The sequence below is a fragment of the Balaenoptera musculus genome, chromosome 13 (genome assembly GCF_009873245.2).
Source record: "Balaenoptera musculus isolate JJ_BM4_2016_0621 chromosome 13, mBalMus1.pri.v3, whole genome shotgun sequence".
Classification (NCBI taxonomy): domain Eukaryota; kingdom Metazoa; phylum Chordata; class Mammalia; order Artiodactyla; family Balaenopteridae; genus Balaenoptera; species Balaenoptera musculus.
In genome coordinates, this window is record NC_045797.1 from 26,675,619 (window position 1) to 26,690,407 (window position 14,789).

At 48.1% G+C, this 14,789-nt stretch overlaps 1 protein-coding gene across 3 annotated transcripts in view; it reads left to right on the forward strand.

Annotated features, from left to right (window-relative positions):
* The first annotated feature begins 3,979 nt into the window (after positions 1-3,979).
* HK2 (hexokinase 2) overlaps positions 3,980-14,789 on the forward strand; it is a 61,246-nt gene continuing 50,436 nt past the window's right edge. Inside the window, exon 1 of one of the 3 annotated variants that reach the window (XM_036873254.1) lies at positions 3,980-4,652. In XM_036873254.1, the coding sequence (XP_036729149.1) occupies positions 4,590-4,652 (63 nt within the window). In that variant the 5' untranslated portion in view covers positions 3,980-4,589. Of the gene's footprint in view, positions 4,653-5,046; positions 5,227-14,789 lie in introns of those variants that run through there. The other 2 variants (XM_036873252.1, XM_036873253.1) reach the window with 2 other exon arrangements.

A 14,789-nucleotide genomic window follows, 5' to 3' on the forward strand; every position in this document is an offset into this window, starting at 1 on the left:
GAGTCTGGAGCCAGAAAAGTCAAAGATGTAAGTCTCAGCCTTGAGTGAGTAATACCTTTTAGTTTCCCATGTATAAGTTGGGGCTTATAACAATACCTACTCCAGCCACCTCCCAGGATTGGGAGCTTCGTAAGAGATAATATGTACTTAAAGTACCTTGTGATTATTATCTGGTCCATGAAATGGGACCAAAGAGGGGAGTGGGGAAAAGGCTCTAAAATTAGTGTGTGGAGAAGGGATCATAGCTAACATGACCCACTGGGTTTGGTCCCACCTGCCTGGGGTCAACAGGTTTTGTAGCACTGGACTATTGGGTTTCCAAGTATTTCTAAGCAGCAGGTATCCTCCTCTTCCTCCCCCACTCCTAGCCAAAGCCATCAGTTCCACCTCAGACTGTGAAACATCTAAACCTATAGCCTGACTCCCCTACCCACCCTTACCTTCGTTCAGGCCCTGGTCCTATCTTTCAGCTTCAGCCTCTTTCTGCCTCTGGTCTCTGACCTCCTTCCCCTGTATCCACATGGAGGGCAATTATTGCCCTAAAAAAGCAAATCAGATCACATCACTTCTCTAAGAATCTCTGTTGGATAGCTAAACCTATATGTCTATGGTGTTTCTATAACTAAAGAGGGAAGCCCAGTTATGAGACTGTTGCAATCAGGTGAGAGATGTTGGGTGTATGAATTGTTATACAAAATGTGAAAAATGGTTATCTCTAAGATTTTTTCTATTCATTTATCCAGCAAATATTTATTGCATGCCTACCATGTGACAGGCACCATTTTAGGCCCTGTGGATATGAGGAAACAGCACAGGTACAGATCCTGCCCTCAAGAATATATGGAAAATCAATAGGAAATCAGAGTTATGTGATAGTGACTTGGGGAACTCCTTGAGATAAACTGGTCAGGGGAAAGTCCTCTGAGGAGGTGATATTTTGGTTGAACCTCAATAAGGAGGAAGAGACAGCTGGACACAGATCTGGAGAAGAATATTTCAGTAAGAAGAAAAAGGAAGAGTTAAGGCCCTTGGATGGGAGTTTGACATTTTCGAGGAAAACATACTAGTGTGAGTGCCAAGCAGTGTACTGGGGAAAGTAGTGTAGAGTGGGGTGGACAGGGAGGCAGAGGCCATATCATATAAAGACTTAGAGGCCATTGTCAGGAGTTTGAATTTTATTCTAAGTTTGGAAGACATTAAACCTGAGCCCAGGAGAGACACAGAATGGTTTATATTTTACAGGTCACTTTGGCCCCTGAGTAAAGAACTGACTATAGGGGTCAGGGTAGAGGTAGGCATGAATGGAAGCAGGGGGCAAGGTAGGACAATGCGGTATTGGCTCTGGCTGAGTTGTTGGTGGCTTGGCTAGGAGGTGTCCGAGGACACGGAGAGAAGAGGTCAATTAATAGGATCTATTTTAGGGGTCAAACTGACTGCTGATGGATTAACTGGATATGAAGGTGAGTGGTAGGAAGGAATCAAGGATGATTTAGGGTGGATGGTGATACAATTTGCTGAGACAACCAGGAAAGGAATAGATTTGGGAAGAAAAGTTGAGTTCAGCTTCGGACATGTTAAGTGTGAGATGCTAGTCACTTCAGTGGGAGATGACAAATGGTAGTTGGAGGAATAAGTCTGGAACTCCGGGAGAGGTCCTCACTGTAGATTTACATTTGTGAGTCATCAGTGTGTAAATGATATAACTGTCATGGGGCTGGCAGGGAACACCAGGGAGAGAGTGTAACTAGATCAGAGAAGAGGGTGAAGGACAGCCCTGGAATATGCCAGCATTTACCAGTAGCGAAAATGGGGGCTGAGGAACCTGGAGAGTGAGGTTAGAGGGAAACCAGGAGGGTAGAGCTTCCCTGGCTTAGCAGAGGATGGTGTGTCCAGATGAGGGATTTGGTCAACTGTGCACAACATCCCTGAGAGGTGGAGTAAGACAAGGGTATAAAAGAGATAGGAATACATAACCAACAAGGACCTAGTACTGTGTGGCACAGGGGACTATACTTAATATTTTGCAATAATCTATAAGGGAAAAGAATCTGAAAAAGAATATACACACACACACACACACAAAACTGAATCACTGTGCTATACACCTGAAACTAACATGACATTGTAAATCAACTATACATCAAATAAAAAATTAAGTTAAATTAAAAAAAAAAGAGATAGGAACAGAGGATTTGGCACTTTGTAGGTCATTATGGTGACTATGACCAAAGCAGTTTTGGACACAAGCCTGATTGGAGTAAGGGAGGGAGGGGGGAGAATGTGTAGTTGGCAAGGGTACATAGCTTTCAAGAAGCTTTGCTGAGAGGCTAGATCATGGATGTTTATGTTTTTTCTGTTTGTATATTCTTATTTTCCAACAATGAACATTTAATATTGTGTTTTATTATTATTATTATACATTTTAGATAGCACCCCACTGTTTATGAGAGGAGAAACTCCTCAGGAGAACACTGCAAACCCTCACCTTCCCTCCCCTGCGACCTTTCCAACCCCAGGCTTGCTATTCTCCACAATCACCAGTCTCCCATAGGCTGCACTCACTCTTGCTGGCTTCCACCATGTATAAAATTCTGGTGCCAGCATATGATCCAGCAATCCCACTCCTGGGCATATACCCTGACAAAACTATAATTTGAAAAGATACATGCACCCCGATGTTCATTGCAGCACTATTTACAATAGCCAAGACATGGAAAAAACCTAAATATCCATCTATAGATGAATGGATAAAGAAGATATGGTATGTATATACAATGGAATATTACTCAGCCATAAAAATGAATGAAATAATGTCATTTGCAGCAACATGGGTAGACCTAGAGATTCTCGTGCTAAGTGAAGTCAGTCAGAAAGAGAAAGACAAATACCATATGATATCATTTATGTATGTAAGCTAAAATACGATACAAATGAACATATCTATGAAACAGAAACAGACTCACAGATACAGAGAACAGACTTGTGGTTGCAGGTGGTGGGGGGAGGCAGGAAGGATTGGGAGTCTGGGGTTAGCAGATGCAAACTATTATATATAGGATGGATAAACAACAAGGTACTACTGTATAGCACAGGGAACTAGATTCAATACCCTGTGATAAACCATAATGGAAAAGAATATGAAAAAGAATACATAACTGCATCACTTTGCTGTACAGCAGAAATGAACACAACATTGTAAATCAACTATACTTCAATGAAATTAGAAAAAAAAAGGAAAAACAAAAAAAGTTTGGTGCCAGGCATTAGCTGTGGCTGGGGCTCCTACTCCTCTCAGCATCCATAAGCCAACCCACCCCACACATGTCCAGGATTATTTGGTTACACACTTATCACCCACCCAGTTTCACCCAAGCATCAGTCCCACAGCTGCAGACAAAGTTCTTTTCCTGCTTTCTACTTCCCGGCTCTTAGAGTGGCAGGATGGGATAACAGGGAAAAGAATAGGGCCTCAAAGACAGACGGACGTGGGTTTCTTCCCTTACCTGCCACTCATTAACTGTGTGACCTTGGGCAAGTCTCTTAAGGGCTCTGTTTCCTCATCTGTAAAACGAGGTTAGTAAATCTCACATACATTCAGTTTTGTGGTGCCTGGCATAAAGTAAGCAGCAGTTGCGGCGGCTCACTTTGCATCAGCATTGCGCGGACGCCTGGAGCCACAATAGGTGAGAACTAAGATGCTTCAGAAATGTGACCCAGTAGCGGGGGCCCCTCACATGACCCTGAGATGCCAGACAGTGTTTCTCTCCCCGCCCAGGGCGTGTGCAAGTCCGGTGACCCGTCTTTCCAGTCACCCCACACTCCGGGTCTGTGATTATTCCTCCCCCCCCCCGCCATAGCTGGGCCTGACGCGGCGGTGGCTCATGCGCCTTTCCGCCCCAGCCTGTTGCCACGGACCACACGTCTCATCCATGCTGCCTGGCCCCTCCCCCAGCCCCGGGTGCGCCCCTCCAGCTTGCCGGCTCGGGTGTCTGAGCGGCCGCGCCCGCGGGCCGTCCGCTCTGACTGGCTGCACCGCGGCGGCGGGCGGCCCGTGGGCGCACACACCCTCCCCGCGCAGCCAATGGGCGTGCGCGCGTCACTGACCCGGCGGCCCGCGAGCCGGCAACCCCTCAATAAGCCACATTGTTGCACGAAACTCCAGCGCAGGAGTCCCGGGCCGCCGCTAGCACCAGCGTGTCACCGAGCCGAGAAGATCCGCGGGCGAGAGCAGCGCGCGTGTGAGCCGGAGAGGTCCTGTCGCCCTAGTGGAGCCAAGCTGCTATTCTTCTCAAGTTGAGCCTTAGTGATTCTGTGGCTGAAGTTAGTACTTTGACAGTGGGGCATCCCAGCACGTCGCTGGGAGTGATTCTTGGTCCTTCAGCAGTTGTGACTATCAAAATCTGTTTTTAGAGACCCGAAACCCTCCAGCTGGGCGCGCCATCGTGTGCCTTCTTTGTGTACCTCCCGGACTCACCGCTCCCGACCGGGCCTCTAAGCCCGGGTACAAAGCGGTCAGACCGCGCCGCCCTCCTCCCCCGCACGCGCTCCAGCCTCGGTTTCCCAGCTCGGCGTCGTCGGGCCGCGGCAGGATGATCGCCTCGCATCTGCTCGCCTACTTCTTTACGGAGCTCAACCATGACCAAGTGCAGAAGGTAAGTAAGCGCGGGCGGGGGCGGCTGGCTCGCCTGACAACGTTGCTTTGTCCCCGGCCCTCTCTCCGGGGTCCCGGCCGGCTGGGACTCTCCTCTTAGACCCTGCGGGGACCCGCTTCCTCCCCATTCCGGGCCGCGGACGCGGAAAATATCAGCGCGGCGGGGAAAGTCCTGGGCTGGAGGAGCCACGTCCGCTAGGCACGGGCAGACGTGTGCGCGCGTGCGAGGCTCCGGGGCTCGCGCACCGCTTGGCTCTCCCTCTCTGCGGCCCTGCACGCGCTCGCGCTTTTTTTTTTTTTGGAGGGGCGGGCCACCCGGCACGTAGTCTTTGACTGCTGGGCCCACGTGGGAGGAGCCCCCCTTTCGCTGCCTGAGTTCCGGCCAGAGCACGTGGGGAGAATCGTGGCGAGGGGGGGGGCTGTTGGGGGAAGGCTCCGCTGCCGCACGGGGTTGCCTGGGTTCCTCCCGCGCTAAAGGACCACATTTTGGGGACCTACGATTCCCCCTAGCGTTCCTCACGGCCTTGAGGAGGTGGGCTTGGGGAGAAGACCACGCGGGAAGAAGCTGGGAAAAGGTCAGAGAAACTCCGCCCGCCGCACCCCTTCCCCGGAACTGAGGCGCCCGGAACTGTGGCTCCGCGAGGGGCGTACGCCGCCCCCCCCACGCCCATTCCCAGCGCCTGCCTCGGGGCCGCCCCGCCTTGAGTACCCCATCCTCGGGCCCGCCTCCAAATGGGGGGCGGACTTGGGATGTTACTTCTGGTGTACCTAAAAGTTTCTCCGAGAGGACCAACACCCCCTTTTCCCCTCTTTGCCGTCTTCCTGGAGATTTTTGTCCTTCTGAAAACGAGCTTTTCCCTGTCGTAAGCCCCGACCTGTCTGCCCACTTATGTCTCAGCAGCACCCCGCCTAAGTCCGAGCTCTTGCTCGGGCCAGGTCTTTTACGTAAGACAAAGCCTCTGGCCCCGCCGGGGAGCCTCGCTCTCTGTGCCTCTGGGTATGGAGAGGGGGTGGGGCTAGGCTGGGCCCCAGGCGCTCTCTGGGGAGAATTGAGTTTCTGAAACGCTTGGGATTTCGGGATTGGCTCCTGGCCCTGGGCCTCAGCTAGGACTTGGGACGAGAGGGTGGGCTGGGGCGGAGGTGGAGGGTGTGCAGATCTGTGAGTCAATGACAGAGCATTGCTCAATTACATACTTGAAATTTCTGTATCTCAATGGGAACACATTTTCTGGGCAAATGTTTTGACATTATCTTTCTGTGGGGCGACCTGCTCATACTCCCATTCTGGGGATCCTGAGAGCAAAGGAGAGGAAGGTGGGTTGCCATCACAGTGTTTTCAAAGCCGTGGCAGATGAACCCAAATACCATGACATTACTTAGCCTCAGACTGGAGTAGGGAGCAGAGGGCCGCTGGTTTAGTTGAGTTTTACTCTGCTTGTAAGTGGCTGTTACTTTCTAACTCAATCCTGGGATGAGGCTCTGCTCTGCACTTTAATTCAGTTTATTTAAGAACGTGTCTGTGATCTGGCAGGACCTTGGCAACTTCGTTGGGCTTCTTTGCCCAAGAAGTGAGTTAACCCTTGTGACTGTCATCTCTTGGCAAGTCCTAGAATACAAAGCTGGAGGACCATTAATTCAGGAGAGATCTTCTCAGTTGGGTGAATATTGCCCCAGGACATTTAAATTTACTCACCCCCTGTCCAGAGGAAGGAACCTAGGACCACAAATTTACCCTCCCCCAAACCAGAGGATGGAGGCTAGGACTGGAACCTTCCTGGCCTGGAATGGGGAGGGGTCATAGCTTTAGTTCCAAACTGGAAAGAGAATTAACCAGGGTATGTAGAAATGAGTTCTAATCTCTGCTTTGTGGTTTATTAACCACAGGACTCTGAGCAAGTCACTTTGCTTCTTTGGACCGCCAATTTCTTTTTGTAAAACAGGGATGACAACAGCAACCTTCTTCACTTTAGGGAGTTGTGATGATTAAGCACAGCAATGTGAAAAGGTCTTTCTTGTAGTCTTCTCTACACTTGCAGCCTGTCAAGTGTCTCAGGGACACTTGGGTGTATTTCCTCCAAATTACCAATGGGGGCAGAATTGAGTCAGGCCTTAACTCAGCAGGTGTGGAAGCTGGGATTTAGCCTCCCAGCTTAGGTGAGCAAAGCTGCCTGTTTCCAGCACCAGTTAGGAAATAGGGAGAGAATCATAGAGAATATTTTGGAAGCATCTTTTAAAGTTGCTACTAGAAGGAAGAATCAGGAGAGAAGGTTGAAGCTTGAGTTTTACAGTCTTTTGAGAAGGCCTTGATTTGAACTCTTCTGAAATCCCTATCATTTTACATAATCTGGGTTGTAGTCTGAGGCAGGGAAAGTTTAGGTTCACCTGCCCAAAACTAGCCCCATCAGAATCACTTGTCCCCTGATAGACAAGCCCAGTGTTTTGTGCTGATTGACACTTTGAAACTCAGTAGCAAACACATATAGCATTTACTGTGTACTAGGTGGTTTTAAGCTCTTTACATATGTTTGCTCATTAACATTTATAACAACACCATGAAGCAGATACTATTATCAGCATCCCTGTTTTACCGGTAAGGAGCTGAGGTACAGAGTGACTTGTTCAAGGTCACTAGCTTTTTTGTAAAGGCTGGAAATTGAAGCCATGCATTTGGGCTCCAGAGACCCATGCTCTTGACCACACCCCCTGCCTCTGGGACCATCGGAAGACCCCATCCTGGCCCATGTCTGTGTCCACTCTTGGATGCTGGCAGCACCCTCACCCAGCATGTCCAGAAATGCAGCTAGCTCTTCTCTTGGTCAGATTAGTGGCACCAGTACCCTCTGATTATTCTGACTGGGAGCCCTGGACCCATTTCACTGACTTTCCTTTCTGATTGCTTTACCTTGGCCAGCTGGTCTCTGGGTTACTTCAGAGGCCTCCTAGGGTTTGTTTCTAGTCTCTTTCTGGAGCCAGACTGGATCATTTCAAAAGACTGCGTACTGTAACTTATATGTGGAATCTAATATGACACAAATGAACTTATTTATGAAACAGAAACAGACTCACAGACATAGAAAACAAACTAATGGTTACCAAAGGGGAAAGGGGGTGGGGGAAGAATACATTAGGAGTTTGGGATTAGCAGATACAAACTACTATATATAAAATAGATAAACAATAAGGTCCTACTATATAGCACAGGGGACTATATTCAACATCCTGTAATAAACCATAATGGAAAAGAATATGAAAAAGAATATGTATATATATATATGTATAACTGAATCACTTTACTGTATACCAGAAACTAACACAACATTGTAAATCAAATATACTTCAAAAAAAAAAAAAACACTGCATACTGATTGCTCTCTGACCCCACCCCCCACCTCAGCCTCGTCTTCTCTATCTGCATTCCCGAAGACTTGAATCACCATTCCTCTAAATGTCACACCTGGTCACACTAGGTGCTTTTGTGTGGTGTTTGTATCATTCCATCATACATTGGAGTTGGTAGTTACAGGGCAGGGAGAATCCTATTTGTTCACCTTTATAGCCAGTTTGTGGCCACTGGTGAGGTGTTCAGTGAGTCCAAGAATGAAGGAGTGGACCTTCCTGGGAAAAGAAGTGGAGCAAGGGCTGCAGGAAGTGGAGGAGGGTGAGAGGCAGCTGGGGGGGGTGCTGGTACTGGGTTGAAGGGGTGGGTATCCAAGGGTGGGGGGACCCTTGGAGGGAAAGACAGTGAGCTATTCCCTCACCAAGGCCTGAGGTGTGGCGTGAGGCTGATCCTGAGGGGAAAGGGAGGCGGGGAGAGAGAGGGAGAGAGAGAAAAAGGGTGTTTACTGTCCTCCAGCAATCAAGGGTTTTTGTCCTGTCTGGAGAGTTAGAGGATTCTTTTAATTAATTGAGCTATAAATAGTATACAAGATACAGGATTTTTGTCTCTTAAGAATGAGAATCAGGATTAACCATGGAAGTGAAATGAAGTATACATGCCTTCCTTTAGCCATTAACCGATTATTTTAACACACACAGACTGGTGACATACAATCTTGGAATAAAGATAGTTCACTGGGCTCTTTACTATGTTAGTGAGGGGTAGCTTTCAACTCTGGAGTTAATGAGAGGGGAGAATATCTTGGAAGCAGAAAGATTCAACAGAACCCCCAAGAGACAAGAGTTTAATGTTTTTTGAGAACCTACTGTGGGTATAGTTACTATGTGGGAAATTGAGACTAAGACACCTTTCAGCTGTCTGGTGAGATGAGGCTCCAGAAATAGATACTTTACATCCACTAAAGGGTCATGGCAGTCATTCCCATGGGATGGGGAATTAGGGACCTCAAGGGAATCTCGATTGATATTTTTTGAGCACCTACTATGTGCCATTAATCTTCAGATAGGGGATGAAAGTATGGGAGTAAAGTACTGATTAAAACCTTAGTAAGATAAATTTTGGCTGAGTTAACTGACATCGACAGGTACAATTTGCCTCATTTGTTCAACTTAGTATCTTAGTACCAAGTCCCTTTCCTGCTCCAAGACAATTGATGGTAGCAGGAATATTTTGTAGCTTTTACTAATCATCCATTTGTTTTGTATTGTCAAATTTCTATTTCAGAGCGTGGCCAAGAAGCACTTTTTCCTTTACCCCTGAATGAATTAAAATTCTCTCTGAGGCTCCTCAGACAAAGCCAACTTTTTTTTTTTTTTTTAACATCACTTTTCAAAGTTGAACTTTTCTAGCACCCTGAGGAGTTTGAGGGCAGCTAGGGACCCTTTTCCAGGGAGACTCAAAACAACACAAACCACAACAGTTTTCTCAAAATCTGGCAGCCATAGTAAGGAGATCTGATGTATTAAAAGAGCTCAGGAGCCCCAGAAAACTGGCTTCCTTTGTTCAGATACTTCCGGTTTAAAAAATGGCTCTTGATAACTGGTTCCTCATTATCACTGTTGAGTTTTGAAGTCAGCAAGTTTGGTTTGTTTTCCAGCACTGTGTGTTGTCTGTCTTTGACTTTCCAAAGCAGTGGGGGTGGAGATGTGGCAAATCAAATCGCGGAGTTCGCTGGCTGCGACTTAATATCTCACACCATAGATCATAGGTAGCTGTTCCTGCTTACCTCTAAAGCAGGTCTCTCAACCTCGGTGCTATTGACATTTTGGGCTGGATAATCTTGTGAGGGGCTACCCAACCTATCATAAAGAGCAAGAGTTTTTACGCTACCCCAATTTACAGGGGCGAAGCCTGTGGGGTTTTTTGGTTGTTGTTTGTTTGTTTTTTAACTACTCCTTTAGAGCAGTGGTTTTCAACTATTAGTGATTTCATACCCCAGGTGGACTTTGGTGGTGTCTGAAGACATTTTTGGTTGTCACAGACAGGTGGATGAAGATGTGTTATTGCATCTAGTAAGCAGAGGCAAGGGATAATGCTAAACATCCTACAATGCCCAGGACAGGCCCCCTGCCAAAAAAAAAAAAAAAAAAAAGACTTTTCTGACCCCAAATATCTATAGGTTGAGAAACTGCATCAGAAGAACATGGTCTATCCCCCATTCCAGTATTATAGTGCATCGCTAATGGTCATACAGCTACTTAGTAGTAGCTGCAACTAGGACCATAGTTCTTGGCTCTCAGTGTGCCACGTCATGGGATAGTCATGGTGGGAAGTGGCCTTTTACAAAAGATGAATTTAAGGTGAGGTCTGCAGACCACAGTAGTTAGCAGATGTCCATGACCCCTGGCTGAAGTGTGGGTTACCTGAGTAACTGTTTTTCTGTTTTCAACCAGAAAAATGTGGGCAAGGTAAGCACTCCAGGAAGCCAGTGGGAGAGAGGTTTGCTTAGCTGACCCCAGGAGAACCTCACCCTGGCTGTTGCTGGGGTTTCCCTGAAGGCCAGGCATCTTCCAGGCTTCTGAACAAGGCAGGCATGTGAGCTGGTGGAACTCCTATCTCAGGGAGCAGAGGGAAGGGGCCGTTGGTACCCACTGAGGGACAGTCCAGCAGTCACTGGGAGAGGCTGTGTGCTGAGAAGTAGAGCCAGCCTCCCTGGGGTGGAATCCTGGTTCACCACAAACCAGCTGTGTGAACTTGGGCCAGTTATTTAACCTCTCTAGGCCTCAGTTTCTTCCACTTGTAAAATGGTGAGTGGATAACACCTTAATAGGGTCTTTGTAAGGATTTAAGAGAGAGTGAATATATGTGAAGTTCTTAGAGCTGTGCCTGCTACATAGTCAACACTTTATGTGTCAAATATTAGTACATAGAGATAGACACACTCTCAGATACCTGACTGCTCTATCCATCTGGGCAGAAGCAAAAGAGGCCCCACTTCTTTTTTCCTAAGGACTTTTAGGGCATATGGGTTCTGGACCATTTATGTTCTCTGTCTGATGTTGGATTAGAGCAGAGGACAGGGCCGACAGAAGGATGGAAAGTTCCTAAAGCTGAGAAATAAGGAAGCTTCCTCACTGCCCTGTCCAACTTCTAAAACCTTCTCTTTCCTGGGTATAGGAGACCCATTTTTGAGCTCTTCCTCTAACTTGCTTTCCTTCTGGCCTTCTGGGGATACAGCATCCCCATTGGGTGGAGGGGGGCGTCTCTGGGATGCCTGGGGCATTTTGGTACACCTCAGCTTGAAGCGTCCTCCTTGGGAAGTCATGAGAGACACAGCTGCACTGAATAGTCACAGCATTTGTTCAACCCCTTTTCCCTGTAGAAGTCTAGTCCGCTCCCTGTCGGTACCTCCCCTGGAGGGCAGAATCACAGAGGCTCCAATGGCAGTTGCTGAGGCCACTTGTGCTGAAGTTGGCCAATGAGATGCTTGCTCACACTTCCTCACATCTGCCCCAGACTCTGACTTCCCACTGGGGGAACCACATGAGGTGCCCTGTACTGTTGAGTCATAAGACCGGGTCATGGTAGGTTTCAGTCCAACTGACCCCTGGAGTTTCAATGAAGGGAATAGTCATTCTCACATTTTCTGCCACATTGAATGGAGAGTCCCTGGCCATCTTGGTTCTCAGCAGAGAGCTCTTTGCCCCTCATATATAGACTCTGGGCTGTCTAGTGTGGCCCCTTCTGACACTGAGGTGCTTGGGGTTCTTGACAAAGCCAGAGAGGACCCTCTGTGTGGAACCCACACTCTACTCCCCCCATCCCTGTACAGCCTTTGTCTTGTCCAAACTTGGTTGGGAGTCTGGGCCTTGTTTCCATGGGAGCAGGAGCTAGACAATCTCCTTTTCCTTGAAGTGCCATGCTTTTTGCACTTTTGTCTGTGGATCTCTAAGCAATTCCTTAATAGTCCTTCCCTGGAGAGTGCGTCAGGCCTGAGAACCTGGCTCTGGGAACCCTTGGTGCCCACCCACCTCACCCAGACTTCCTGCCTCTTCTCACCTTCAGCTCAGCAGCCCTGCCCTGGAGGCCTGGAGATGGTCTATGTTCTTGGAAAGTCTTGTTCCCAACCTCTTCCTTCTGGCATCTCCATATTGTCTGATAAAGGAATGAAACTAGATAAGCCATTGGACAGCTTAATTAGCCATTAATTTGGGCTAAGTAAGGGAATTTGAAGCTGTCACTTTTCCTTTTTCCCATTTGAGGGACAAAAGTTCCTCCTGCTTCCTTTTTCCCATTTGAGGGACGAAAGTTCCTCCTGCTTCCTCCCATATTTTCCTGTCTCAACCCCTTCTAATGAAGCCTTCCAGCCATGTCCCACCAGTTCTCTTTTCCCCTCAATTCCCAAAGGTCTTAAAATAACAAACATGTACACCACTTACGAAGTGCTGGGCTCTGTCTATGAACTCTACTACAACTCAGGTCATCCTCAGGCAGCCCTCCAGGGTAGACATTATTATTACCTATTATTCAGATGAAGACACCAAGGTACAGAAAGGGACAGTACCTTGCTCAAGGGCAAGCCAGAATTCAAACCCAAGCAGTATGATTCCAGAGCCCAGCCCTTAGTGGGGCTGCCTGGGACAACTGGAGATAGCCAGTTGTCTTTCAGTTTCATGGGGTTATCAGTCCGGGGTCAGTTGGGAAGGGACCTTTGAGATCATCTCGTCCAAACCCTTTATTTTACAGTTGAGGAAACCAGGTGCCATGTACTAAGGGACCAGCCAAGAACCCAGTTTCTCCACCATTTCCTGAAAGGAAACCCAGTTTCCTTTCAGCACCATTGGCATAGAATGAGCTCTTCTCATCATTCAGGTATGGGCTCCCCAAGAACCATGAACAGGATTTGCTTTGTGGCCTGTACCTAAGGTGACCCTATAATTTATTGTCCAAACTGGGCTACTTTTGAGAGCAAAAGGGGACACTGTTAACAGTTATGCTGCTACCACACTGTAAACAGATTGTCCTGGGCAAACTGGGATATATGGTTGCCCTGTTTATGGTGGGTGTGTCTGGGGTGGGTAGAGCAGACTGGGAAGGTCTGGGGCTGGACATGGTACAAAGAGACAGACCCAAAGTGATTTGGTCCAGCAGGTGGACAGTTGGCAGCAGACAAGAGTGGGGAGTTCAGATGCCCCTGTGGGCATATAGGCTCAGGGGCAGACTCTGGTCCCTGACATGGGACTGGCCAGGGGAGGCAGAGTTCGACCCCTAAGGGATCTGGGGTACTGGCCAGGGCAGCCAGGTAGATTGGGAGGAAACTCTGCTGCTGCCAGGATCACATGCAGTGTGGGCCCAGGCCTGAAGAACAAGGCCAGGCTCTGAGCACCTGGGCAGTCTGCAGTAGCCAGCTCTTCCCCTTCACCCAAGTTACTCTCTCACTCTTCTCCTCGGCGTTCCCGTCACCGCTTGATGTCACCATAACAAATAGGTCTTGAGCATCTACTGTATCTCAGTACTGAGATAGCTCTGGCATCACAAATATGAAGTTGGGAACATGTAGTCAGTGCCTTTTAGTCCTCTGGGACCAGTGAGAGCAAGAGACACAAGTGTCATAAGTGTGTTAGTATAACCAGCTGGGAATTTGGGGAAGGTATTTGGGGAGAGGCCGTTTGTACTGGGCCCTGAAGGACAAGTGGGAGTTTGTTAGACCAGAGTAGGAGAACATTCTAGGCATGGGGTTAACACATATGTTTAACCTTTTCAAGACAAAAACTCCTCAGAATTGTACTGATGTGAGTGATTTAAGTGATTGTAAATCTGTCTTTTATTATAGTGAAAGAAACTGCTTACTCTCTGTCCTTACTCCTTCAGTTTATAATAACTTGTTGACATATTTGCCTCCCACCAAATAGACTGAACACTTGCAGGCAGAAGGGTCTTCTTTATCCTGGTATCCTCAGCACCTGGCGCTGGCACACTCAATTTAGTGCTCAATCATTATGTGCGGGCGAATGGGGACATATTATTCCTTTGCACTGCTGCCCCATAGTCTGAGGATAGGAGGGTCCCGGGACAGGCGTCCCAAATGCCTGTCTCCTGGACCCCAGACAGGTGCTACTGCCTGAGGTCTGTCTGGCTGTAACTCGATGCAGCCCAAGAACTGGAAGAACAGGAAACCCTGTGACTCACGGTGCAACAGGATCCTGGAGGAGTGCCGTGTAAGCCTCCTCAGTGAGCTCCACACTCACCCTGCGCTGCTCCAGGCATGTGAGTACGCAGTGCGTCATCTGGAATCTCCCTGAGGTGGCGCGCCACCCTAGTGGGGGTCCGCCTTGTCCCATCTGAAAAAAGTGTCGAGGCAGATCTGTCACTTTGTTAGCTGCGTTTCAGAGGACAGGAGCCTTAAAGAATCCAGGATCTGCTGTGTCTTTCCCTCCCCAGTTCATCCTTTTTTTTTTTTTTTTTTTTTTTTAATCTTATCGGAAACATCTGGCCTTGGCTTGGCCACATTACAGGATAAACTTGCTGCTCTTTGCACAATCTTGGTCCTCCCAGGAGGAGTCTGTGAAGACATTATCATTAATGAGGCCACTGACAGCAGTTACCTAGCTTTCCTGTGTGGGCACACCTATGCCCGAGGTTAGGGCACTCATCTGGCCACTGGATGTTATGGGTCCTGTCAGGGACTTTGGCCTATGGTTTGGGGAAGCTTCTTCAAACCTTGGTTTCCTTGTCAAAGATTTGCAGTAAAACACTGGCAAAGGAATAATGGAAGATATGAAATTCTTTTGAAACTAAGTT